This window comes from Saimiri boliviensis, chromosome 5 (assembly GCF_048565385.1).
Source record: "Saimiri boliviensis isolate mSaiBol1 chromosome 5, mSaiBol1.pri, whole genome shotgun sequence".
NCBI classification, from domain to species: Eukaryota; Metazoa; Chordata; class Mammalia; order Primates; family Cebidae; genus Saimiri; species Saimiri boliviensis.
The window spans coordinates 31,146,364-31,173,466 of NC_133453.1; the positions used below are offsets into that span (position 1 = coordinate 31,146,364).

Genomic DNA, 27,103 nt, shown 5'->3' on the forward strand with positions numbered 1-27,103 from the left:
TAAGCTCTCTTAACTTTGTTGGTTATTAAATTTTATATTGTTGCCAGGGATACTCAAGAGAGCATCAGAGAGTATAGCACTCCAGAATGAGTAACAAATCTGACCTAGTCAATTATTTTTTTTTCTTTTGAGGGAGGAGGGGAATATCATTGTAAGGTGTTGGAGAAAATGTAGTTACCAAATATTAGAATAAATTTAATAAACATTTGGCTTGTAAAAACATGATTGGTACTTAATGACCCAATCAAGAAAATTGTATAAATGTTCTAAATAATAATCACAATACAAGTCCCAAATGTTCAAACTGTATTATTGGAATTATTAGGATACCTGTGAGAAAGACAGGTATTCTAATATGGCTTACTATGGAGATTTCCAAAGAAAACTTTTTACTTTTTGACTCAAAAAAAAGAAAAATCAGAAATTCATGTTTATAATGAAAGGTACACTGAGGTTTTGGTAAAGAGTATAATGAGAGATGTAATATTTTGCTTTAAGAAACTACACAAAGGCCTTTAGATATGTTGGCGATGTAAATACAAATACTATAAAATTCATCAGTCCTCAGGTATCTAAGTATTCATTAAGTAAAAGTTGAGTATATTAGACACTAAAAGATGACAAAGAATTTACACATTCTAATTAGTATATTGTAGAGGATGAGTATGCATTTCATAATCTCAGAGTGTTCTGAGTAATATCATTTTCCCCTTAAGTGTCAATAATACAACTTTTAATATTTTTTTTGAAACTTCAGAAGTTGTTTTCTGTATTGAGATCCATATATCTCTAGCCTTATCTATCCATTAATATAACAACTATTTGATATTTTGTGGCTACATTAAAAATGTCAGAAGTATCTTTGCCAAAAACAGAGAAAAGTCAGGATTATTTTAAGCTAGTATAATTGTCAGCATGGTTAAGATAGCTTGAGATTTCAAATGTCAAATCACTCTAACAAGCTAAGTTCAACAACAAATTCCATTAAAAGGTGCTTATAAGAAAGTTACATTAAAAAATATATATGTTTGTGACAACATTGAAGGACAGGAGATGCAACAAAACAAATTCCTCCTTGACTGGGCATGTATGTGTTTAACTCTCCAGTTGGCTTCCATGAGAATTTTTTGCTCTGACACATCTCAGAGCTCTTTACTACAAGATCATCTGTGTAGCTATTTGTAAATATGAATGGCAATATCCAAATTGGTAGATCTCCACTTTTATGTTATAATATATCCAACGTAAAGACTTTTGGATAAGCTCCAAATACTAATGAAGGCTGTGAAAAGTCCATTTCAATTTTGCTTCATGATTTTGTGTCTTATTTTCCCAATTTGTAAAATGAGAATTTGTAGGGATATAAGATTCCCTTAGAATCTCAGGACAAATGCATTTTATTTTGTATATATATTAACAGTATTATTTTCATAGTTATTTTATGTTATTCATTTTTAGAACTGCAGTACATATGCAAGACATAAAAGTGCAGAATTGCACATATCTTGTTCAAAGAGTTCTTTCACAGGCACTTCATCATATGAACTTCCACTATAACAGCCTGTTTTGTTGATTAAGGATTTGACTTCACACTTGCAGGGGGAAAACAAACCCTCCACCACCTGGTTCTCTGTTCTCTCTCTGTCCTTTCTTCCACCACTGGATCCCTCCCCGTCCTTTCACTTACTCCTCAGTAGATGCTAAGTTCCTTTAACTTGTTTTCTCTGTTCTTCCCTCAGCTATCCTTCCCTCCCTTCCAGTTGTGACTTTGGCCTAGGTTCACATTAATAGATAAGCCTTATCTACCCATTGTTTATACAATTCCCATCCCTAGTGCTTCCTAGTATCTCTCCTTGCTTAATTTTTCTGCATAGTACTTGCCACCATCTGGCTTACTATGTATTTACTTATTTGGTTGTGGCTTGCCCCCTTTCCACTAGAATGTAAACATTCTATTTGTTTTTATCATTGTTCTATTCCAGCACAGAGAATTATGCCTGGCACAAAATAGGTGATCAATAATATTTGCCAAGTGAATTAATGTATATAGTCCGTTTGATTTAAAATCTTTCTTTGGGTTCAAACCACCACATGGAATAGGGAAATAATTATCAAATGGTGAAAATCACATACCACACAAGAAGCTTCATATTGCTTCCCCAGTTTGGGCCTCAAAAATGCACTGAAAATTAATAGAGATATTTGTTAATAAACATAAATAAAATTACTATTAAAGCATCCTTGTGACATATTTTTAATGAATAAGACAGGGTGCTATGAAATTCAAATTTCATGCTTCCTTATAGCTTGTTAATGAGCAGGTGTTGAACAGCTGATGACATTTTCTTTTACACGTGTAATTGCATATATGAAAGAGAAGTGGATCTCGGTTTTCAGTATCCACTTTTATTCTGAAGACTTTTAAGATTTTAAATCGCCAGTGGTCAGAAGTGGTGAATTACTTACGTGTACAGTCATAATAAAAACCGAAAATTAAACATGGCTTGTGGGTCATGATTTCCAGGGTCTAATTTCTTATCTGACAAATCTCTAAAATAATAATAATAAAGAAAATCTTTTCTGTTTATTTGAATAGCTGTCAGGCCTTTCCGGGGTTTCGGGGATGGGGGGTCCCTTATCACAAATCCTCAGGAGCTTTAACTGGAGAGATTAATCTGAGCAAAATGGTTAACAAGTGGGCATAGCAGATATTCGCCAAACAGGAGCTGGAAAAACAACAGGTCACCAGGCTAGAATTACAGCAGGAGATGGAGGGGGAATTGGATGCAAGAGCACAACCAGTCATAATTATCTTTCCTAGCTCCCCACCCCCTCTTCCCAGGCTCTCTGCCCTCCCACCCCCTAAAGAATGTATATATTTATTCGACAACTGCCAATCTGCTTGTCGTCAAACTTCACTGAAAGATACACACATATATTTTAATGCGTGTTTTTAAGCGGGTGCAGAGGGCTTGTTTTCCAGCCCCAGAGAGGGAGCTGCAGGCTGTGGCGCGGCCTCAGCGGCGGCGGCGGCTGCGGCGACCCGGGCGGCCCCAGGAGCGCCCCCAGCCCAGGGCGGCCCACGGCGCGCCCTCTGCGCCCCTCACCTGGTTTGCCGCCACAGGAAGGTCTGGATGGGCAGGGGGATGCCGCGGCCGCCGTCCTGCTCCTGGCCCTCGGAGCTCTTCCTCTTCACCATGATGGTGGCTCCCGGGAGTCCTACTGCAGGACCCAGCGCTGTCTCCTCGCTAGCCGCTGCCACCGCCTCCTCCCGCTGCTCCCCCCAACTCTCATCCCCTCCTTCCCCGAGGCAGAGCAGGCTCTCTCCGCCCTGATTCCCCGTGCCTCTCCCCTCCCCCCACCCCTCCCCGCGCGTGGAACATGGCTGCGGGAGGAGGGGAGGGCTGGAGGAGCCGCGGAGCGAGGAGGGGGGCGCTCGGAGCAGCCGTCCGCCTCGCCGCCCCCGCACCCTCTCGCTGCTTTCAGCACCTCCCACTGTGGACAGGGGCCCGCGCCGGGCTGCAGGGCCGGAGAGGCGAATCCCCCTCAGCTTGAGTTGCAGGGATAAGACCCAAGCAGTCCACGCTCCGCATCGCACGCGCTGCTCCCCAGCGCGGCCTCTTCAGTCCCCGGAATTCGGCTTCCCCTGCTCCGAGCTGTACTCAGGAGTGTCCCCTGTCCTGCTTTCCAACCTCAGCATCCGAACTGTCACCGTCTGGGTAGGAGGAGCTTTGGGGAACCGCAAAGCAGTCACTAATCATTCTCACCTCTAGCAAGGAAGTCAGGAGTCTAGGGTTTCGCCGGAGAAGCACATGAACATTATTAAAAGTGTAAACCAGGAAGGGGAGGCAAGCTTGGCAAGTGAGAGGAAGCTTGAAAGATAGATGTGAGAAGTTATTTTTATATGATAACCACAAGGAAAAACAATAACAACAACAACAACAACAACAACAACAACAAAAACTCTTGTTTGTTTTCCCAAAGCAGGAGTACAAAGTTCCCAAAGTAACCAGTTGTGGATATCAGTCAATTGTAAATTGAGGAAAGACATTTGAATCATGTTGTGAAGACATGTGGTTTATTACAGTCCATTAAATGTACTTGGGTGATCCTGTTCATCTCCAGTGATAGCTACCATTTCCCTTCAGTTGTAATAGTCAAATGCCTATGTATTAATATTTTATAGTTGCATTGCTGTTAGATGTATTATCTAGCAGTAAAACAAGTAGTCTGGGGGATGGTGGGGAGGCGGGGTGAAGCAATTCAAACAGTAACTACCTGCAGTTCTTCTTTCTTCTTTTCCTACTCCTCCTTCCCCTCCTCCTCCTTATTCTTCCTCCTCCTCCGTTTCCTCCTCTTCCTCCCCTCTTCCTCCTTTTTTCCTCTTCCTCCTCCTCTTCTTCCTCTTCTTCTTATTCCTCCTTCGACAGGTCTCCCTCGTCACCCAGGCTGGAGTGCAAAGTTGCAATCACAACTCACTGCAGCCTTGACCTCTCAGGTTCAAGAGCTCCTCTCACCTCAGTCTCCCCAACAGTTGGGACTACAGGTGTGTACCACTACTCTCAGCTAATTTTTTATTGTTTTAGAGATTGTTGCGGGGGATGGGGTGTCACTCTATGTTGCCCAGGCTAGCCTCAAACTCCTGGGCTCAAGCAATCCTCTCACCTTGGCCTCTCAAAGTTCAGAGATAACAGGCATGAGCCACCATGACTGGCCTCATCTTTTAGAGCAAACATATTGGCGTAATACGTGAAATGAAAAATGAGACTCCAGGTCCTAATCCCAACAGATGTAATAGTTCATATATAATTAACAACATAGTATATATGGATATTTTTAGCAAAAGGAATAAATTCTTCATTTTCTTTCTTGAAGTTATGTTTTATTATGAATATCAAAATATGGATCTTGAAACAAAGAAAGATCCTAATATACTTTATTCAAGGCATATTTATTGAGTGCATTTTATATATTAGACACTATGCTGCATAGACTCCTGCTTACAGGGAAGTCTGAATATTAAGAGAAGACAGACATGAAAAGAGAAAATAATCATGGGAGATACGAATGCAGATTCAGGTATGAATGAAGAGTCAAGGTAGAAATTAAGTGCAGTAACCAGATGGAGACATTCTATGACAAGCTAGAAAGTTTGCCTAGAAAGCCTTTAAGTAGAAAAGTAGAAACTTCATATCTATTAAATGTGAATGATATGACAGGAATGTAAGGATTGTTTGAAACAGGGAAGAGTTGTACATAGGAACCCAAGTATGGAGATTAGAGAAACATTTTATGAGATCTTGAACCCTGATCATAATAGCAGAACTACAGACAAGGGGTGAGTTTAAGTAATACTACAGAGGTAGAATTAATAGGACATGATGATCAAGTGGGCGTGGAAAAAGAGAAATAGCACAGTGATTAAGAGCTTAAGTCTTGAGCCAGACAGCTTTGGCTCTAGCCCTAGTGTTAACTAGATAAAATTACAAGAAAAGTGAAAAAACTTGACTAAGATTTCCAAAGAATACCTTCCCCCATAGAGATATTATGAGAATTGAATGTTATTACTTGTAAATGATGAGGACACGTGGACACATACAAGGGAACAGCACACACTGGGGACTTTCAAAGAGTGGAGGTTGAGAGGAGGGAGAGGATAAGGAAAAATAGCTAATGGAAACTTAAGCTTAATACCTGAGTGATATTGTACATAAATCTATACAACAAACCTCCATGACACAAGTTTACCTATGTAACAAACTTGCACATGTACCCCTGAAGTTAAAATAAAAATTAAAAAGAATGTAAGAGAGGTCTCAGATCTATACAAAGCTTTCAATAAATGTCATTTGACTTTCTCTGCATTTATTGTCTTTGTTTCTGTTTATGTGGTGAATTGCATTTATAGACTTGTATATGTTGAACCAGCCTTGCATACCCGGGATGAAGCCTACTTGATCATGATGGATAAGCTTTTTGATGTGCTGTTGTAGTCAGTTTGCCAGTATTTTACTGAAGATTTTCCCATCTATTTTCATCATGGATATTGGCCTGAAGTTTTCTTTTCTTGTTGAGTCTCTGCCAGGTTTTGGTATAAGTATGATGTTGGTCTCATAAAAAGATTTGGGGAGGATTCCCTTTTTTTTTTTGATTGTTTGGAATAGTTTCAGAAGGAGTGGCACCAGCTTCTCTTTGATTGTCTGGTAGAATTTGGCTGTGAACCCATCTGGACCTGTTTTTTTTTTTTTTTTTTTTTTTTTTTTTTTTTTTTTTTTTTTTTTTTGTTAGTAAGCTATTAATTGCTGCTTCAACTTCAGCCCTTGTTATTGGTCTATTCAGGGTTTCTACTTCTTCCTGGCTTAGGCCTGGGAGATTGTTAAGTGTCCAGGAATTTATCCATTTCTTCCAGGTTTACTGGCTAATGTACATAGAGTTTTTTGTAGTAATCTCTGATGGTGGTTTTGAGTTCTGTGGAATCTATGGTGATATCCCCTTTATCGTTTTTCATTGCATCTATTTGATTATTCTCTTTTCTTTTTTATTAATCTGGCTAGTGGTCTATTTTGTTAATCTCTTCAAAAAAAAACCAGCTCCTGGATTTATTGATTTTTTGAAGGGTTTTTTTGTGTCTCCATCTCCTTCATTTCTGCTTTGATCTTAGTTATTTCTTGTCTTCTGCTAGCTTTTGAAATTTTTTAATCTTGCTCCTCTAGCTCTTTCAATTTTGGCAATAGGGTGTCAATTTTAGATCTTTCCTTGCTTCTCATGTGGGCATTTATTGCTCTAAATTTTCCTCTAGACATTGCTTTAAATGTATCCCAGAGATTCTCAATTTTGGCAATAGGGTGTTGATTTTAGATCTTTCCTCGCTTGTCATGTGGGCATTATTCCTCTAAATTTTCCTCTAGACACTGCTTTAAATGTATCCCAGAGATTCTGGTATGTTGTGTCTTCGTTCTCGCTGGTTTCAAAGAACATCTTTATTTCTGCCTTCATTCCATTGTTTATCCAGTCAATATTCAAGAGCCAGTTGTTCAGTTTCCATGAAGTCGTGTGATTCTGAATTGATTTCTGAATTCTGAGTTCTAATTTGATTGCACTGTGGTCAGGAAAAATATTAATAATGTACTGATAACGTACATTGAATATTGTTATATTTCAAAGTCTGTTTGAAACACATTAATCGATTAAAACAATACTTAAGGAGGAGAAAACTGAGACATAGCAAGGTTATATAACCTGCTTAAGGTTATACAATAAATGAAGGAAAGTGGGAAGTCTGAGTTCAAAGTTCTATTTCTACATTCTACTGTAATACTGAGTATTGTTAGTTGTGCGGGTTTGGAAGATGTACTGTCAGTCATGAAAATGAAAACTGTTCAAGGACATAGGAAAGAATTGCTCCATTGAGGGCAAAAATTAAAGAAGAGTGAACATCCCTTTCCATTCCCAAATGCTCTTGAGGCAGTGAGTTTTTCCAGGAAATCTAAAATAACAAGCACTGTCAATATCAGTTTTTAAAATAACTTTTTAGTGGAGAATCAATATTACTGTTGTAGTTTACCTCTCATGCACCCACTGAAAACCCCCAAATATTTTATATGTGAGGAAAAAAAATTTGTCCTCTCTAAATGCTTTATCCACACTGCCTTCTGTCATACATCTTATTTTGAATTCGGGTAAGCACTATTGGAGGAAAGTTAAGAAATGAGTTCATCTAGAAAATTACACCACCACAGTCAATGAACCAGCTCTACAGTAATTACTGTCTCACTGTGCAAGACATTGGATTGGATGTGAACCTTTCCCAGTGCTGGTGCCCGGTGATGTAGTGGCCTTGAGCCAGGAGAGAAAACTAGTTACCAGACCTTAGGAAGCATGTGAAAAAAACTCTAAGATCTAGACAGATACAGCTAAAAACATGTCAGCCCTCAAGGTTATCTTCTTTTTTTTAACAGAAGGGCACATTTTTATAGTGACCAGATTCCAAATTATCAGATGTGTATAAAAATATTCTTGGCAGATAGGCTGAGCAGAGGAGAAGTCTGGCTGGGTTATAGAAAATATTGCTACAGTAAGGAGAATCTGGAATGCTGTGTAAGTACATGAAAGCTACTAATAATATAAACGATCATAGTAAACAAAAACAGTTTTTGAAAAAAAAGCCTACCATTACCACTACTCTATGGCAACCCATTAGAAGTTGAAGGTAAAGAAATGATTGCTGTATCATGCATCAGTCAGGAGTGTATGATGATTACTCTATGACAACCCATTAGAAGTTGAAAGCAAAGCATGATTACAAAGGGCACACTTACCTTGGGATCACTCCCACTAGGCAGAAGTGGATACATCCCATGTGTCTGGTTCATCTTTAGCCCAAATAGCTGATCTGTCCGAAGAGGACAGTCCCAGTGGTATCTCAGTGCCAAAACAAAACTCTAAAGCACATGGCCTATACTCATGTAAGCTCTTTATACTAGCTGATAAGGCTTTCCATGATCTGACATCATTTCATACAACTCTTCCTGCTCCATTTTACTCTATACACATTGCTTCTTGAGGACATTGTATTGCATTTTTCTTCTTTTGTATCTTTATGTGGCTTGGCACCAGCCTAAGTATGAGATTATTTCTTAATCTGCCTGAAATAGTCCTCCCTATCCAGTTTCAGAAATGTTCTATTACATTCTTCTGTGTTTTACTTCATAAAATTCATCATTCTCTGAATATGTCATATTTATTTGTTTTAAGGTTTGTTGTGTTAAGCCTATAGAATAGCACAATAACCTGCTAGGTAACCAGGAATAAGTCTAGCAAAAATGTTTTAATACCTTTGTGGAAAAAATATAATATATTGTTTAAAGGTATGAAGATTTGCAAAAATACTGTTTCTGACTGAGAAGACATTTTAATAAAGAATATTTTGATATTCATTAAATCTAATGTTTTTGTGATTTTTTAATGCAACCTTAAAAAGTTATTCTTAAAATTCAGATAGAAAAGTAAAGAATCAAACACAGCTAAGATAGGTTTGAAAAAGAAGGAACTAGTTGATGAATTATAATGCTGTAGAGTATAAGGCAATGTCAGTGATAATAACATAGGAATAGAAAATTAACTAGTAGAAAAGAATAAAATGTCCAAAAATGAAATCTAAGAAAATCATATGACATAGTGGGATGTGTTGTCTCTATTGATAAAAAAAATTTTAATAAGATTTCTTTGTGAAACTGTACCAAGTAATAAATTTAAGATGAGTTGGAGACCTAAATCTGAAAAGTAAAACTTGGTGTTAAAAGATAGATTGTTTAAACTCTTGGTTTCTTATAAATTCTTTGAATTTTTCTTATAAAAGCCTCAAAAAATTAAAGCTACATAAGTAAATATAGCTATTTTAAAATATTAAGTAGTCTCTACAATGAAAGACCTATAATAAATGAAAGTAGATATTCTATACTGGGAAAAAGTATTTGCAATGCATTCAATCAACAGCGAATTAAGACCTAGAATATATTAAGAATTATTTCAAAATCAAAAAGCAAAGACAAAAAGTGGAAAAAAAAAGAGAAATGAAAACATGCTCATATCTTATCAGTAGCCTCAATAATAATCAATGTGTTCAATCTCATAGATAATCTGGAAAAGGGAAATAAAACCAATAATTTTGCTATTTTCCAATTCTACAAAATTAAACAAGTTTTAAAAGGCTCAGAATACTGAGTTTTGTTAAGAATTTGTAGAAGTACCAGTAAAGATTTACTTTATCAAATTATTTGGAAACAAATTTTAAAATATCTAGTAAAATTGAAACATGTGCATACTTCAATCTAACAATTCTCTAAGTAGTCCCTGGAGGACTTATCACATGCACACACAAAAAGATAAGAACAACAATTATTCATTACACTAACATTTTAGAAGTGAATTCTAAGGATCCTATGCATATTTATATACAGGAAAATAAATAAATTATATGTAACATGTTCACACAATGACATAATATTTAGCATTTAACACATATGAATTAGAGTTCCATATAGCTACATAGGGAAATTTCCAAACACAGTATTGAGTGAACAAAACAACTTGTAAAATGATCTTATGGTATAATAATATTTATTTTAATTGTTTAAAATGTGCAAAACAATGCTATATATTTTGTGTCTGTATAGGCGTAATAATTTAATAAAAACGTGTTTGGACATTATCTTGGTCTGAGCTTCTCAGAAAGCAGGGCTTGAAACACTGGCCTATATGTTAGTTCTTATTAGTGAGTGCAATCTAAGGGGGCAGGAGTGAAGAAGAAAAGGAAGTGGGAAAGAAGGCACAGCTAATAGGATGATGCCTTATAAAACTGAGTACTACTTGCTCTCAGATGCAATTGATTGCTTGATTTGGAGACTACCTTCTAGGAGCCCACTTCTTGGAACTACTGCTTCTCAGGAGAGTTTGTCTACAGAAGAAAAAGAGAAGAGTTTTTCTGGAGGTATATTTTGCCTTATGGGTTGTTAGCTCCTCCACACTGCATAGACACATATGTGTGAGTTCAGAGAGGGTACTACAGCATCTCATGCTTTAGCATCAACATAGGGAATTTCTGGGCCTCTAGTTGGCAGTAGGTAATGGGGCATAGCAAGATTAAGTTAGCAAGAGTTCGCATAGCATTAATGTAGGTAGAGGTGACTGCAGCTGAAAGAAGTGGCAGCTGGCTCCAGAGACAGGTGAGGCCAAAAAGATCTGAAATGGCACGTAAGTTCAGAGACGATAACATCCATTTCAAGATACTTAAGAGACATGACCCAGGAGCCTGACTACCTGGGTTCAGATCCTTGCATTGTCACTCTCGAGCCATGTAACATTGGAAATACCATTTAATATCAATGGAAATCAGTTTCCTCATCTGAAAAATGAGAATAAGGGTAGCTATTTTCTAAGATTGTTATGAGGATTAGAATTAAAATATTTTTGATTACTATTGTATAACAAATAATCTAAATCTTAGCAGCATAAAACAACCATTTTGTTGTGCTCATCATTTATGAGTCAGGAATTTGGGAGATCTCAGCAAGGCATTCTCATTTAGAGTCTCTCTTGTGACCACAGTAAGATATGGCTGAGCTGTTGTTATTTTGAAGACTTGAATGGGCCATGCGCAGTGGATGAATCACTCACATGCTGACAGTTGTTGATGGCTGACAACTGAGAGCTCAGCTAAGACTGTCCACTGAAGTGAGTATACAGGGCCCCTCCTAAGTGTCAGTCTCAGGATAGTTAGACTTTTTGCAGCTCACTTCACTCAGAGTGAACATCCCAAGAGAACCAGGAGGAAGTTGCACATCTTTTCTAATCTAGCCTCAAAGGTCATATAGCAACATTTCTGCTGCAGTTTATTGGTTATAAGCAAGTCACTAAGGTGACTCCAGAGTCAAGAGAAAGCAATACAGACCTCAAATATCAATGAGGAGGAGTACCAAAGAAATTTTGGACAAGTTTTAGAATTACTGCTATATAGATAAGGCACTTGGAACAGTGCCTGTTCTACTATGTTGTTAGTAATATTCCTTTGACATGATGACATAGGCTTTTAGCTTTTCAAATGAACTCTTCTGTAGCTCAGTCTTCTTTTTCAAATTGTCTTAATGTTGCAATCCAATGCACTCACATTTATTTCTTTTTCCACCTGACTTCTTATTAGAGCTTATTAGTCAACATATCCCTGAAGCACAGGGTTAGGTGACTCAACATCAAATAGTGATGCCTGCACAATACAGAGGTAGAAGTTAGCTCCTGACGCCATTTTGGGATTCACATATTTGGAATAATAAAACATGAATGGTCAGTTATTTAATAGATCAGATCTCTGCTTTAACTTTAATTCAGTGGCTTCACCAAAAAAACTTTATACCATTCCTGATTCCTATCAATTGTCTCACAGTCTATTTCAGGAGTATAAAAATCGATTCTTCTATAGAGAGTGAAGAAGGCAGAAAGAAATGTATATATTGTATTTCAGGTGGACTTCAATATCTTAAAGCCTGCTTTATTTGTTTCTTGTTTTATAGACAATCCCATCTTTCAGTGTTTAAATTGTGTCAAAGATTCGTGGTGCCAGAAGCCATATATTTTGAGTCACCCAGTATTTATGTATTCATTTTCCTTTGAGATGAAAAAGGTTTTGAAACTTTTTAATCCTGAGCCTTCATTATTATGTATACTATTTGTCATATGATGATGATGAAGATGTTCAAGCTTTCATTTCACTTTATGTCATAATGAAGGAGGCTTCATTTTATTGAAGGGAAAAATGCTGAACTGCCCCTTAGGAAACTACACCTCAATTTAATTTTTCTGCTGATGTATAGAAAAAAATTTTTAATTTCTTTATACTCCCACTTGTTTAAAAATGCTGCGATTCATGTTTTCCTAGCTTCTAAACCATTTCTGCAGAGGAACCAATGTACAAAAAGTTAAATAGTTTATTTTAGAAAGTGTATCCTTTTAAAATATGGAAATACAATATTTGCACTTAAATATTTTATTGACATTTTTCTATTCATGAAATGTTTGTTTGTGTGTGACTGGCTATAATTTCAAAAATGCCTTAATTGGTGAAGAGAGCCTGTAATGCTTAAGCTGCCTTGTAAAATAGTCAGGGAGACAAGATTTTGCTGAAGCACTTCCTCCTTGCTGTGGCTCTTGTCTCTTTGACTCCTCACTCTTCACCTGTGCTGTGTACCAGAATGGCAGCTCTGTCCATGACTCAGCCATAGGACAGCAGAACTGACCCCAGACCCTGACTTCTCCCTAGTAGAGAGAAATTTCTCATTCCACAGTGAATACAACTATATTATTATTTTTTTTTTGTACCTGTATCGGGGAGTCTGCTTCCAGAAAACCCAACACTACAATCATGGGTGGTACTTTCTTCCCAAAGGAGGGGAAGTTGATCTGCAGAAGCATTTGCGATTTGATTTTAAATACCATTAAACTTTTAAAGTTAGTATTTTCTCTTTTAAAGATGCAAGCAATAACTATTAATAGAAGCAAAGAACTAATTGAGGATACCTGGCATTGAAAGTGAGTAACAGTAGTGATTATGATTGGGCAGTATTACCAACACAAGGAAATATTAATTGGTTTGGAATACTTTAATTTTTCTTTATTTTCAGCATTATCCTTCCAATTGATGAAACCAAGATCACATAGGCTTTCCCAAGTCCCTTTGTGAATTGCCATTTCACGTGGCACCTCTGAGTTACCAATATATCAAGACTCATCTCTCCTGTTTCATGATTCAAAATGGTGTGCACCTGGATCAATATTATTTTATGTCATTGAGAACTAAGCTATATATTAATCTTCATGTTGAATAACTAAGTATTTAGAAGAGGTTGGGTAGGCTTCTCAAAACTAATGGTTCAAAATCCTAGTCATTAGAATCTTAGCAGAGGACTTAAAAAGTATGAGTATCTGAGGTCTAGCCCAGATCAATTAAATCAGAATTTTGGGTGGGAGGGCACACTTCTGAATATTTTTACAAAACTCTTCAGGTAATTCTAATGTGCAAATGGAATGAATGATGGCATCCTAAATCCAACAGAATCTAAAATAAATGTGCAGTAGAAAAAGAAGATAAGTAGCCCCACCCAAAGGTGAATGCTGAATACATTAAAGGAACAAAATGACAATTATCTGACTTTGATTATTTTAGTGTAGAAAACATGACTACATAAAAGATTGAAAAATAGAAGTAAACAATTCTAACTGTTGTATAAAAAGAATTAGCCAAGAAAGTGGAGTTTTCTTTACCAGAAAAAGCAGGAAAAAAATGCTATCAAAGTACAGACAGTCTACCAATTTCTACCCTCAAGCCTTTGATTAACATTTGATCGTGGAATAAGACTAACACAAAGTACTATGTTGTAATACATGGTGTGTAATAATCAATATTCTTTAATTTCCTTGAGAAGTAATTCAAAACCTATTTGCCTACTTTAATTATATTTTTAAAATGTGTTCAACACTTACATAGATAATGGAGTTTTTTTGTTGATTCAATCTAAGTTTTCTATTAAAACTAGTAAGTACTAGTTTTCTTTTCCATTAATTTTTACAATCTTATATGTAAATAAATGTGTGTGTGTATATACATATATATATGTATATATATATATATATTTTTTCATTCTAGTATGTACATCATCTTTAGAGAAATGTCTGTTTATGTCCTTTGCCCAATACTTAATGAGATTGTTTGTTTTTTGTTTGTAATTTGTTTAAGTTCCTTATAGATTCTGGATGTTAGGCCTTTGTCAGATGCATAGCCTGCAAATCTTTTTTCCCATTTTGTCATTTGTCTGTATATTCTGTTGATAACTTCTTTTGCTGTGAAGAAGAGCTTTAGGTCACACTTGCCAATTTTTGTTTTTGTTGAAATAGCTTTTGGAGTCTTTGTCGTGAAATCTTTGCCTGTTTCTGTGTCCAGAATAGTATTCCCTAGGTTTACTTCTGAGCTTCCTTTTAATAGTTTTAGGTTTTACATTGAAGTCTTTAATCCATCTTGAATTGATTTTTGTATACATGAAAGGAATTGATTTTTGTATACATTTCAATCTTCTGCATGTTGCTTGCCAGTCATCCCAGCACCATTTATTGAATAAAAAGTCCTTTCTCCATTGCTCACTTTTGTCTACTTCGTTGCAGATGGCTATAGATGTGTGGTCTTATCTCTGGGTTCTCTAGCCTGTTCCATTGGTCTATGTGTCTGTGTTTGTAACAGTATCATGCTGTTTTGGTTACTGTGACCTGTAGTATAGTTTGAAGTTGGATGGTGTGATGCCTATGGATGTATTCTTTTTGCTTAGAATTGCTTTGGTTATTCAGGATCTTTTTTGGTTTCATATGAATTTTATTTTCTATGTCTGTGAAAAGCATTAGTGATAGTTTGATAGAAATAGCATTCAATCTGTAAATTACTTTGGGCACTATGGTCATTTTAACAATATTGATACCTCTTATCCATGAACATGGAATGTGTTTCCATTGGTTTGTGCCATCACTGATTTCTTTCAGCAGTATTTTGTAATTCTGATTGTAGAAATCTCTCATCTATCTGGTTAGCTGTACTTCTAGGTATTTTATTATTTTTGTGGCTATTGTGAATTGAACTGCATTTTTTATTCAGCTCTCAGCTTGGGTATTATTGGTGTATAGAAATGCTATTAATTTTTATGCATTGGTTTTGTATTCTGAAACTTTGCCAAAGTTATTGATCATATCTAGGGGCCTTTGAGCAGAGACTATAGGGTTTTCTTGGCATAGAGTCATACATCTGCTAATAGAGATAGTTTGACTTCACTTTCTTCCTATTTGAATACTTATTTCTTTCTCTAGCCTGACTGCTCTGACACAGACTTCCAGTTCTATGTTGAATAAGAGTGGTGAGAATGGGCATCCTTATCGTGTTCTGGTACTTAAGGGGAATGTTTCCAGCTTTTTCCCATTCAGTATGATGTTGGCTATGGGTTTGTCATAGATGGTTCTCAGTATTTTGAGGCATGTTCCTCTGGAAGTCTAGTTTGTTGAGGGTTTTTAACATGAAGGGATGTAGAATTTTATCCAAAACATTTTCTCCATCTATTGAGATAATCATACAGTTTTTGTTTTTATTAGTTTATATGAAGAATCACATTTATTGATTTGCATATGTTGAGCCAAACTTGCATCTCAGGAATAAAGCCTATTTGATCATAGAGGATTAGTTATTTGACATGCTGCTGAATTTAGTTTCCCAGTATTTTGTTGAGGACTTTAGCATCTATGTTCATTGGCCTGGAGTTTTCTTTTTTTGTTGTGTCTCTGCCAAGTTTGGGTATCAGAATTCTGCTGGCTTCATAAAATGAGTTAGGGAGGAGGCCCTCCTCCTCAGTTTTTTGGAATAGTTTCAGTAGGAGTGGTAACAGCACTTCTTTATATATATGGTGTTATTTGCTGTGAGTCAGTCTGGTCCAGCACTTTTTCTGGTTGGGACTGTTTTTATTACTGTTAAATTTCAGAACTCACTATTGGCCTTTTCAGGTTTTCAATTTCTTCCTGATTCAATCTTGGGAGGTTGTATATTTCCAGAAATCTCTCCATTTCTTCTAGGGTTTCTAGTTCATTTGCATACAGATGTTCATAATAGTCTCTGGGGCTTTTTTGTTTTTCTGTGGGTCAGTGATAATGTCCCCTTTGTCATTTCTGATTGCATTTATTTGAATCTTCTCTCTTTTTTGTTTACTAGTCTAGCTAGCTGTCTATCAATCTTATTTATTCATTCAACAAAACAACTCTTTTTTTTGTTGATCTTTTTGTGTTTTTACACATTTCCATTTAGTTCAGTTCAGGTCTGATTTTGGTTATTTCTTTTCTTCTATCAGCTTTGGGGTTGGTTTGATCTTGTTTTTCTAGTTCTTCTAGGTGTGATATTACGTTGTTAATTTGAGTTATTTCAAACTTTTTGATGTGGGTGTTTAGCACTATAAACTTTCCTGTTAACACTGCTTTAGCTGTTTTCCATACATTTTTGTGAGTTTCAATGAACTTCTTTATTTCTGACTTAATTTTATTGTTTGCCCAAAAGTCATTCAGGATTGTATAGTTTTGACATTTCTTCTTAGAATTGATTTTTATTTTTATTGAGTTATGGTTTGACAGCGTGCTTTGTATGATTTTTTAAAAAAAATTTTGCTAAGAATTGCTTTATGGCTGAGTGTGAGGTCAATTTTAGATTATATGCCAAGTGCAGATGAGAAGACTGTATACTCTGTTGTTGGGTGGAGTGTTCTATAGATATCTGTTATGTTCATTTGGTCAAGAGTCAAATTTAAATCCTGAATGTTTTTGTTAGTTTACTGCCTTGATGATCTAATACTGTTAGTGGGTGTTAAAACCTCCCACTATTATTGTGTAGTTATCTAAGTCTCTTTGTAGTTCTCTAAGTGCTTGTTTTATGAGTCTGGGTGCTCCAGTGTTAGATGGATATGTATTTGGTGTTGTTAAGTCTCCTTGAATTGAACCCTTTATTATTACATAATGCCCTTTTTTGTCCTTTTTGATCCTTGCTGGTTTAAAGTCTGTTTTGTCTGAAATCAGAATAGCAACCCCTGCTTTTTTTTTCTATTTGCTTGATAGAATTTTTCTCCATCCCTTTTCTTTGAGGCTTTGGTGTCATTGCATGTGAGATGAGTCTCTTGAAGATAGTATACAGTTGGGTTTTGCTTATTATCCAACTTACCATTCTGTGACTTCTAAGAGAGTATTTAGCATGTTTACAATTCAAGGTTAATTTTGAAATGTGTGAATTTGATCCTGTCATTATGTTGTTAGCAAGTTGTTACACAGAATTGATTATCTGGTTGCTTTATAATGTCAATAGCCTATGTACTTAAGTACGTTTTTGTGGTAGTCAGTAATGGTCTTTCATTTTTACGGTTAGCACTCCCTACAAGACATCTTGTAATGGTAGTAACAAATTCTCTTAGGATTTGCTTGTCTGAAAAGGATTTTATTTCTCCTTTGCTTGTGAAGCTTAATTTGGCTGGCTATTAAATTCCTGGTTGGAATTTCTTTTCTTTAAGAATGCTGAATATAGGCTCCCAATCTCCTCTGGACTGCAGGGTTTCTGCCTGAAGGTCTGCTGTTAGCCTGATGGGATTCCCTTGTAGGTGATGTGCCCCTTCTCTCTAACTGCTTTTAATATTTTTTCTTTTACATTGACCTTGGAGAATCTGGTGACTGTGTCTTAGGGATGGTTATCTAGTATAGTATCTTATGGGAGTCCTCTGAATGTCCTGAATTTGAATGTTGACCTCTCTAGTGAGGTTGAGGAAATACTCATGGACAATATCCTCAAATATGTTTTCCAAGTTGGTTGCTCTCTCTTCTTTTCTTTCAAGGATGCTAATGAGTTGTAGGTTTGTTTTCTACATAATCTCATATATCTCAGAGATTTTGCTCATTCTTTTTTACTATTTTGTTTTTATTTTTGTCTGACTGAGTGGATTAGAGGAAGTGAACTGTTTTTTGAGCTCTCATATTCTTTTCTGTTTTGTCTATTCTGCTGTTAATACTTATGATTATATTAGGAAATTCTTGTAGTGAGTTTTTCAGCTCTATCAGATCAGTTTGGTTCTTTTTTAAAATGACTATTTCATCTTTCAGTTCTTGTATTATTTTACTGGATTCCTTAGTTTCCTTGGATTGGTTTCACATTTCTCCTGACTCTCAGTGACCTTCATTGCCATACCAATTTTGAATGCTGTGCCTCTCATTTCAACCATTTCAGCCTGGTTAAGAACCACTGATGGAAACATAGTGTAATTGTTTGGAGATAAAAAGACACTCTAGCTTTTCGAGTTGCCAGAGCTCTTGTGCTGGTTCTTTCTTATCTGTGTGGGCTGATACTCCTTTAATCTTTGAAGTTGTTGTCCTTTGGATGGGGCATTTTGATGTTATACTCTTTGATGCCCTTAAGTTAGGTTCCATTGATTGGCTTCATTTCCGAATAATTTCAGGGGCCCAAGGCTGAGCTCAACACTTTTGGGCTGTGTACTCTAACCCAGGGGGGCCAGGACTAGGCTTATGGTTTTGTTTGGTGGCCATAAGACTGGTACCAGTCCCAGGATTAGAGCACACAGCCAAAGTTATTGAGCTGTTAAGCACCTGCTGTGCTGGAAGGTCCCAGGTATTTACTGCTGGTCTGCTGGCAACAACACTGCAATGGTGGGGTGCTAGCAAAAGTGCTTTGTTGAAGTGGTGACAATGGGGTCTACATGCATGCATGTGCAGGCACCAGTGGGGTAGCAGGGTCTTCATGCCTGTGCATGCCTTGCCAAGTAGTAGGGAAAGCTGCAGTTGAGTGCACACCAGCAAAGTGGTGGTGGAGAGGTCCATCGATAGAAGCTCTCCAATGGTTAGATGGAATCTGCCAACAAAGAAGTTATGGTGGCAGCCACTAGGAAGCACCCTACTTGGGCATCCAAATCTGTGCTGCAAGCAGGCATGGCCAGGCAGGGAAGCCAGGATAAGCCAGCGGACAGGGGGTGCTTAAATTAACTTGGACCCATCCCATGGGCAAGACAGATCCAACAGTCAACAAAAGCCAAAGCCACTTAGGGGAATGTGGTGAGCCTTGGGGTATGGGTGTCCCTGGTCATGCTCCACAGCTGCTGTTCCCACCTCAGACCTTCTGGGCTCCTCACAAACTGAAGTCCTGTCCCTGCCAACTATCCAAGCAGATCTCTCTGTGAGCTCAAATGTCTGTTTGTGGGGTCTCCTGCAGCTAGGATTCTGGAGGTCTGTGACAAGAGCAGGCCACTCCTTGCCTACTTTACTCACCCTTTCCCCAGGAGCTGTTTGGGGCCAGGAACAAATCCTGGTGCTTGGTCACTCCATGCAGGGTTCTCAGCTTCCTAGCCATTTAGCCCAGGATCGCCATCCTCCCTCTTCATTCTCAGTATCTTTCTTCTAAGATCTGCTTGGAGTTTGCTGGTCTTGTTGGTCTGGTCTCTTGGTGGGAGAAGTTTCTCCTAGCTGCATCTAGTCAGCCATCTTGGCTCTTTCCCAATATATTTAATTAGTCTTATATTCCTCCCCCAAATTTTATGGACCTATGTAGGTATTTACATATTGTAGGAAGGAAATAAAAAAAGTTGAATGGCTTAATCAGCATGTTTTATTTGAAGCTTGTTTGGTTGGAAGAAACAAAAAGACCCATTCAGACTAGCTTAAAGGAAAGGGAATATTATAAAGAGGGAAATATCATAGACATGGAAGTTGTGCTGTGAGCCCACTGAGACAGAATTGTAGATGAAACAAGGATGCTAAAAGGACTAGAGCAGCAGTTCTCACTACAGCTTCCTTGTTCATGTGAGTCAGCTTCACTCTGTGGGTCTGTTCATCTTGGATCATTTTGCTCTCCAATTGCCCAGCCCAGGGTTTAATCTGGTCTGTAGAAAAAAACAATCAAACAATTTGTTTTTCCTCTACTTTTATATCCCACAACTCAGCTAGTGTTCTCTACTTTAAATTAATTCTGATAACGATCTACCTGGACATAGCATCAGATCCCACAGGTTGAGGGCTCATTGCCACAAGCCTGCCTGTCGTTTCACATGTCAATTGCAAGCCCCAGATTGGTTTCCCTGTGCTTCTCATTGAAGGTAATAAATTGAGGTTACCACACCTCCACCTTGGGTTTGATTAATTTGCTAGGGCAGCTCACAGAACTCAAGGAAACACTTAACATTTACTGGTTTATTTTAAGGATATTACAAAGGATGCTGATGAGCACCAGATGGAGGAGATGCTTAGGAAAGGCAAGTGGGAAGTGATGCAGAGTTTCATGTTATCTCTGCGTGCACTACCTTCCAGGAACCTCCACATGTCCAGCTATCTGGAAGCTCTGTGAATACAGTCATTTAGCATTTTTTATGGACATCTAACTATGTAAACATGATTGATTAAGTCACTAGGTATTGATGATCAATACTTCCAGCCCCTCTTGCCTCCCCAGAAGTTGAACGGTAGGGCTGAAAAGTCTCAACCGTCTAATCATGCCTTGGTCTTTCTTGTGACCAGCCCTATCCTGAGATTACCTAGGGACGGCCAGCCATCTGTCAACTCATGAACACACAAAAATATACATCACTTTGGAAATTCCAAGGATTTTAGGATTTTTATGTCAGGAAACAGGGACAAAGATCAAAGATATGTTTTATAATACTACACCTGCTTTTGACTCACAGAATCCCTAGTAGTTTGATAAACTGTGATGTTGTTTAAAGTTGAAGTCATGTTCTAAACCATGACTATTTATGGCAACAGGGGCTATGAAGAGAGAGGGGCAGACTCACTTATATCTGTGAGATCTAGGCCATGAGTGACAGCTCCAGGATAGGGGACCAGCTGTAAAGGTAGCTACCTAGTTTTTTCATATGTGAGAGGATCCTTCTGGATGTAGAAAAAAGCCTGAACTTGACATTAGAAGACCTGTGTTCAACATATAGCTCTTTTATTAGCTAGCTTTATTCTGCCTAATGTTGGGAAATGACTTCATATCAGTTTCCTCTCTATAAAATATGTCAAGAATATATATCCCAGAGGATTATTTTAAGACTTAAATAAATAAAAGGTTAAAAACATTTAATAAAACTGAAAGTACCAGACAAAAGCAAAGGAATAATTACTTCAAAGTACCAGAGTGCCAGGTTAATTGTTGCTGCAAGGAAAGCAATGCAAGATAACTGCTTATGTATAAATATCAGTGTCACTGTCCATTTTCACACATGTATCCAATATATTATTGCATCACTTCATGCATGAGTTTTTCAGAACACCGAAGAATAGTTAACTACTTCCATATGAATTAGGGGGACCATATGGATGATTCTAGCTTCATGATAGTTGAGGAAAAGCTGAGGTTCAGGGAAGACTGATTTATACTGTTTGTAAATTATAGAGCAAGATTTGAAGTCATTTGGATCATGGAAGGGTATAACTCTTTATTTAGAGTAAAGGGCACCAGTATCTTATAATGGTTTGTCTTTCCAACTAGGCTACTCCCTCTCCCCTTGCCTTCCTGAAATAAAAATCAGGAATTATGAACCACATGAAATCTCATTATATCTAACCAACTTAGGAGTCATTACAATACAGCCTAGGCCAAATGAGGCTTATTGTTTCTGTGGGCTAGTGATGGTTTTTTTTTTTTAATGTGTGTGTGTGTGTGTGTGTGTGTGTGTGTGTGTGTGTGTGTTTGTATGTGTGTGTATGTGTGTGTGTGTGTATACACACACATATATATATATATTTTTTTGAGACAGGAGTGCAGGGTATGATCTTTGCTCATTGCAACCTTGACCTTGGAGGCTCAAGTGATCCTCTGACCTCAGCCTCCTGAGAACCTGGGGCCACAGGTGTGAGCCACCATGCCCGGCTAATTTTGTATTTTTTGTAGAGACAGGTTTCAACATGTTGTCCAGGCTGTTCTCCAACACCTAGGCTCAAGTGATCTTCCCACCTTGGCTTCCCAAAGTGCTGGGATTACCATGACTGGCCAATAATGTTTTTTATATTTTTAAGTGAACAAAAATTAGAGTACATTTTGAGACATGTGAATATATTTATTTCCGTGCCCATGATGAATTTTTATTGGAACACAGCTCCATTCATTTACTGTTTCGGCTCCATTCATTTATCTGTATGTGGCTTTTTACAGACCAAGTTTGCAAATCCCTAATCTAAATCATAGGTTGTTTTTGATGTGTGTTCTTTTTTTTGAAACTTAATAAGAGAAATGGTGTTTCATTAATTGTTATCGAAAGGATTTAAATTGAAAAATAATTGAAGTGGGGAACTATCTCTCTATTGTGAACATAAAACTTGGCACACAGTTTCTGGAGACAATTTGGCTACATGTTTAAAAATCCCTTGTAAATCTGGACACCATTTGACTCAACAATTTCATTTCTAGGAAATTTTGCTTAGGAAATAACTAAAAATATGTGTGAGGATATGGGAAAGCAGAATCACTTATAATAGTGAAAATGTGAAAACAGACCAAAGTCTCAAACATAAATAATTAATTCAGCTATAATATATTCACAAAATGAAATGCAACAAAGTCTTAAAAAATAATTCAAACCTATATTGAATTGAAAAGATGTTCATAATACAAGTTTAAGGAACAGTATGGTACAAAAATGTCATAGTATATTCTTTGGCAAAATGATATGCTATTTTATTAAACACTATAAAAATATAAAAAGTGGAACAGCAGAAAAATGCAGCACTTACTATAAAATACTTTATTGCACAACTCTATACATTATTTTATTTTAAATCACAACAGGCCAGTTGCAGTGGCTCAAGCCTATAATCCCAGGGCTTTGGGAGGCTGAGGTGGGAGAATTGCTTGAGGCCAGGAGTTCAAGACTAGACCCAGCAACAAAATGACACCTTATCTCTACAAAAAATAAAATTTTAAAAAATTAGCTGGGTGTGGTGGTGCATGCCTATAATCCCAGCTACTAGTGACTGAAGCGGGAGGATGACTTCAGCCTAGGAGTTTGAGGGTGCAGTGAGTTTATCATTATGTCACTGCTCTCCAGTCTGGGTGACAGAGCAAGACCCTGCCTCTAAAAATAAAATAAAATGAAATAAAATAAAATAAATAGATTAATATCCAGAATCTACAAAGAACTTAAAGAAATTTACAAGAAAAAAACAACTCCATCAAAAAGTGGGCAAAGGATATGAACAGACATTTTTCAAAAGAAGACATTTATTCAGCCAACAAACATATGAGAAAAAGCTCATCATCACTGGTCATTAGAGAAATGAAAATCAAAACCACATTGAGATACCATCTCATGCCAGTTAGAATGGCAATCATTAAAAAACCTGGAGAGAACAGATGCTGAAGAGGATGTGGAGAAATAGGAATGCTTTTACACTGTTGGTGGGAGTGTAAATTAGTTCAACCATTACGGAAGACAGTGTGGTGATTCCTCAAGGATCTAGAAATAGAAATATCATTTGACCTAGCAATCCCATTACTGGATATATACCCAAAGGATTATAAATCATTCTACTATAAAGAAACATGCATACCTATGTTCATTGTGGCACTGTTTACAATAGCAAAGCCTTGGAATCAACCCAAATGTTCATCAGTGATAGACTGCATAAAGAAAATGTGGCACATATACACCATGGAATACTATGCAGCTGTAAAAAACGATGAGTTCATGTCCTTTGCAGGGACATGGATGAAGCTGGAAACCATTATGCTCAGCAAACCAATACAAGAACAGAAAACCAAACACTGCATGTTCTCACTCATAAGTGGGTGTTGAACAATGAGAACACATATACACAGGGAAGGGAACATCACACACTGGGGCCTGTTGAGGGTGGGGGCCTAGGGAAGGATAGCAGGGGGTGGGGGGATTGAGGTGGGATAACATTAGGAGAAATACTTAATGTGGATGACAGGGTGATGGATGCAGCAAACCACCATGGCATTTGTGTACCTATGTAATAATCCTGCATGATCTGCACATGTACTCCAGAACTTAAAATACAATAAAAAAGAAAAAATATAATAAAACAAAATAAAATTTCATAATTTTATTTTAAGTTCTGGGGTACATATTCAGGACATGCAGGTTTGTTACATAGGTAAACATGTACCATAGGGTTGGCTGCATCTATCACCCATCACCTACCTATTAAGTCCAGTATGCATTAGCTATTTATTCTGATGTTCTCCACCTTCCCCACCGTGACTGGCATGCCCCAGTGGGTGTTGTTCCCCTCCCTGTGTTCATATGTTCTCATTGTTCACCTCCGACTTATAAATGAGAACATGTAGTATTTGGTTTTCTGTTCCTGTGTTAGTTTGCTGAGAATAACTGCTTCCAGCTCCACCCATGTCCCTGAAAAGGATGTGATTTCATTTTTTCAGGCTGCATAGTATTCTATGTTGTATAAGTACCACATTTTCTTTATCCAGTCCATCACTGATGGATATTTGAGTTGATTCCATGTCTTTGCTATTGTGAATTTCACTCCCGTTTTAATTGTTGTGTGTGTGTGCGTGTGTGTGTGTATGTGTGTGTACCTAGCAGTGTCTCCATTTTTTAAGTATGGAAATTGAGGCACAGAAAAAAACTAAGTAAGTTGCCTAAAGTTATGTAACCGAGAAACAGTAAGGCCAGGATTTGAAAGCTCATGTTCTCTGTATGGTATTACATGGTTTCTCCTTTCAGGATCAGATTGAGGGTTTTATTTTAAAAAATATATAATTGCAAACTTTAATAAATTCCCTATTATAAGAAGCTGATGCTTTTCTTATAATATAGCATTGTTTAGATGGGTTTTCTGTCATAGGGGTTCATGTAATTCCCTTCTCAGCCATTTATTATCTCTGTGATAGTGGACAAGTTATTTAGCTTTATGGGTTCTTATTTCTTTAACATAAAATGAATATAATAATGTTTATCTCATAGAGTTATTGTGAAGATTAAAAGAGGCAATGTATCAAAACATGTAAAGCATATTCAAAAAGCAATACATTTTGTTTCCCTTAAATACATTATAAGCAGTAAGAACCATAATTCACCATTATGTCTGTATATAAATTGCTGAAAATACCAAGCAAGTGACTATGTTATTTAATTCTTCTTCTTAAAACTGGTCACTCTCTGTTTATAACCTCTAATTTACGTAAGAGATTATTCTTGGGCTTAATCTTTTTCCAAGGAAAGATCCTAAAGATCAGTTTCCCAAATGAAAAGACTGATTTATCACACCCATACCAATCAATCCATAAGCTCTTGCTGTAAAATTCACATAGTTATTGAATTAAAGACAAGCACCCTTACCCAACCTGTGTAAGAATAACATTTGTCTGCTGACAAAAATATGTTAGGTGGCAAGAACAACATACAATTCTTCAAAAGAAGAACTTAGGAAGTTGCCCTTCTGGTAGTGTTAAGACCATAGCTTAGTGAGTTAGGAAAATTCCACCATGCAAGGAACAGTTGCTATGGGTTCCTCTCAGGTGCCACAGCTGGGGTATTAGAAATAGCTGAGCACAAGCTTTGTTATTGGTTCAATTACAAAAAAAAAGATTCGACTAATGTCTTGTATAGAGAATAAAGGCCCTTGTGATTGAAACACCTTTGCAACAACAAAGATATCTCATCTTGTTCCATGATTTGTGCTATATCGAAGTTGGTAATTTGAATCTTCTTTTTTTAGTATGTGGATATTTTTGCCAATTTTTCTTCAATGTTTACTTCTTTCACTTATATCACAGCTAGGCTCGTCCTCTCAAGTGTATGTAATTGATTGTATTAAACTTTGATGCTTCTCTGGAGAAAATTGGTGAGAAATTTTGCTGTAAAAAGGGAAGGAATGACTTTGGATGTGGATTTGATGATCAGGAAGAAGTCACCAATTTATACATTACAATTCAATGTGATTTTTATTTTTATATTAGTGCAAAATTTCCTTCAAAGACAAAGGTAAATGCCCCATCTCATCTTGAATTTTTCTTGCTTTGCACAAGTTGTGTTGCTGTGAAGGTGCTTCTCTAATCAAGCACGACTGATCCCCTGGCACCAGGAATGAAAGCACAGGTGATGTAACTGGGAGGAAATGAAAGTTCTCTGTAAGAGCTAGCCTGCAAACCCAGTCTCCTCCTCTTCTTTTTGTGCTGGAGTTGTCAGAAACACTTCCCACTAAGAAATTAAAAACTAACTTAATTTTAGAATGGGCACATCATAAAATGTAGATTATTTAGAGTATGCTCACATGCATGCATATGAGAGCATAGGAATTGGATCAAAATAGAAAAAAATTCAAAGGCAGTTTTATGATTGCATGATTGTATAATTCATTCAAGTGTATCTGGAGAAGAAATCACAATAAATTATGTAACCAAAATTAATCTACTGTGGTTTTCCAGACTGGCCCTGAAGGCAGAGTGTTTTAAATTCATCAACTCATCATCCACTATTCTTATAATGTATAAATGAGAAAACTCAATAATTGTCATTTGAAAATCACAAATCACTCTGGAAATCTAATTGGCTGAAATACAAGGACATAAGCAAGAATTATCAGCATCATTTTTGTAGCTGAAAGAATTGGTTAAATGATTTAATCTAAGATCAATGAATGAATAAGTCATGAAACAGACTATAATCACTTTAACCCAACATTCCCTTGAGTTGAAGCTTCTTCATATGCTTACCAAAGCCTGTTTGCCCTTTCGAAAAATTGTATTTGTACTTTTCCTTATACAAGCAAATAAATAGATTTATATTTATTTAGAAGCCAGTGTCAGTTAGCATCCATGAAACAGCAAGATAGCAAATCCAGGTGATTGTGAGCCAATAAAAGTAGAAGCTGGCTTTCAAAAGCAGCTGTTGGAGTGACAGGGTCAGATGCCAAAGCACAGAGAGAGGCCTTTTTATCACTGATGACGTTGACAAACATTGTGTGCCCTGGATGAAAGGCATTTCAAGAGAAAAATATTTATATTCAAAGT

The 27,103-nt window shown here is 36.9% G+C and overlaps 1 protein-coding gene across 13 annotated transcripts in view; it reads right to left on the reverse strand.

Moving 5' to 3' along the window:
- The window catches only part of UNC80 (unc-80 homolog, NALCN channel complex subunit), a 225,708-nt gene extending 222,004 nt beyond the window's left edge, over nucleotides 1-3,704 (reverse strand). For all 13 annotated transcript variants that reach the window (XM_003925592.4, XM_074399089.1, XM_074399092.1 and 10 more), the window contains exons 1-2: nucleotides 3,108-3,704; nucleotides 2,134-2,182 (exon numbers count right to left, since the gene is read on the reverse strand). In XM_003925592.4, the coding sequence (XP_003925641.1) occupies nucleotides 2,134-2,182; nucleotides 3,108-3,199 (141 nt within the window). In that variant the 5' untranslated portion in view covers nucleotides 3,200-3,704. The remainder of the gene's footprint in view (nucleotides 1-2,133; nucleotides 2,183-3,107) is intronic.
- Nucleotides 3,705-27,103: the final 23,399 nt, after the last annotated feature.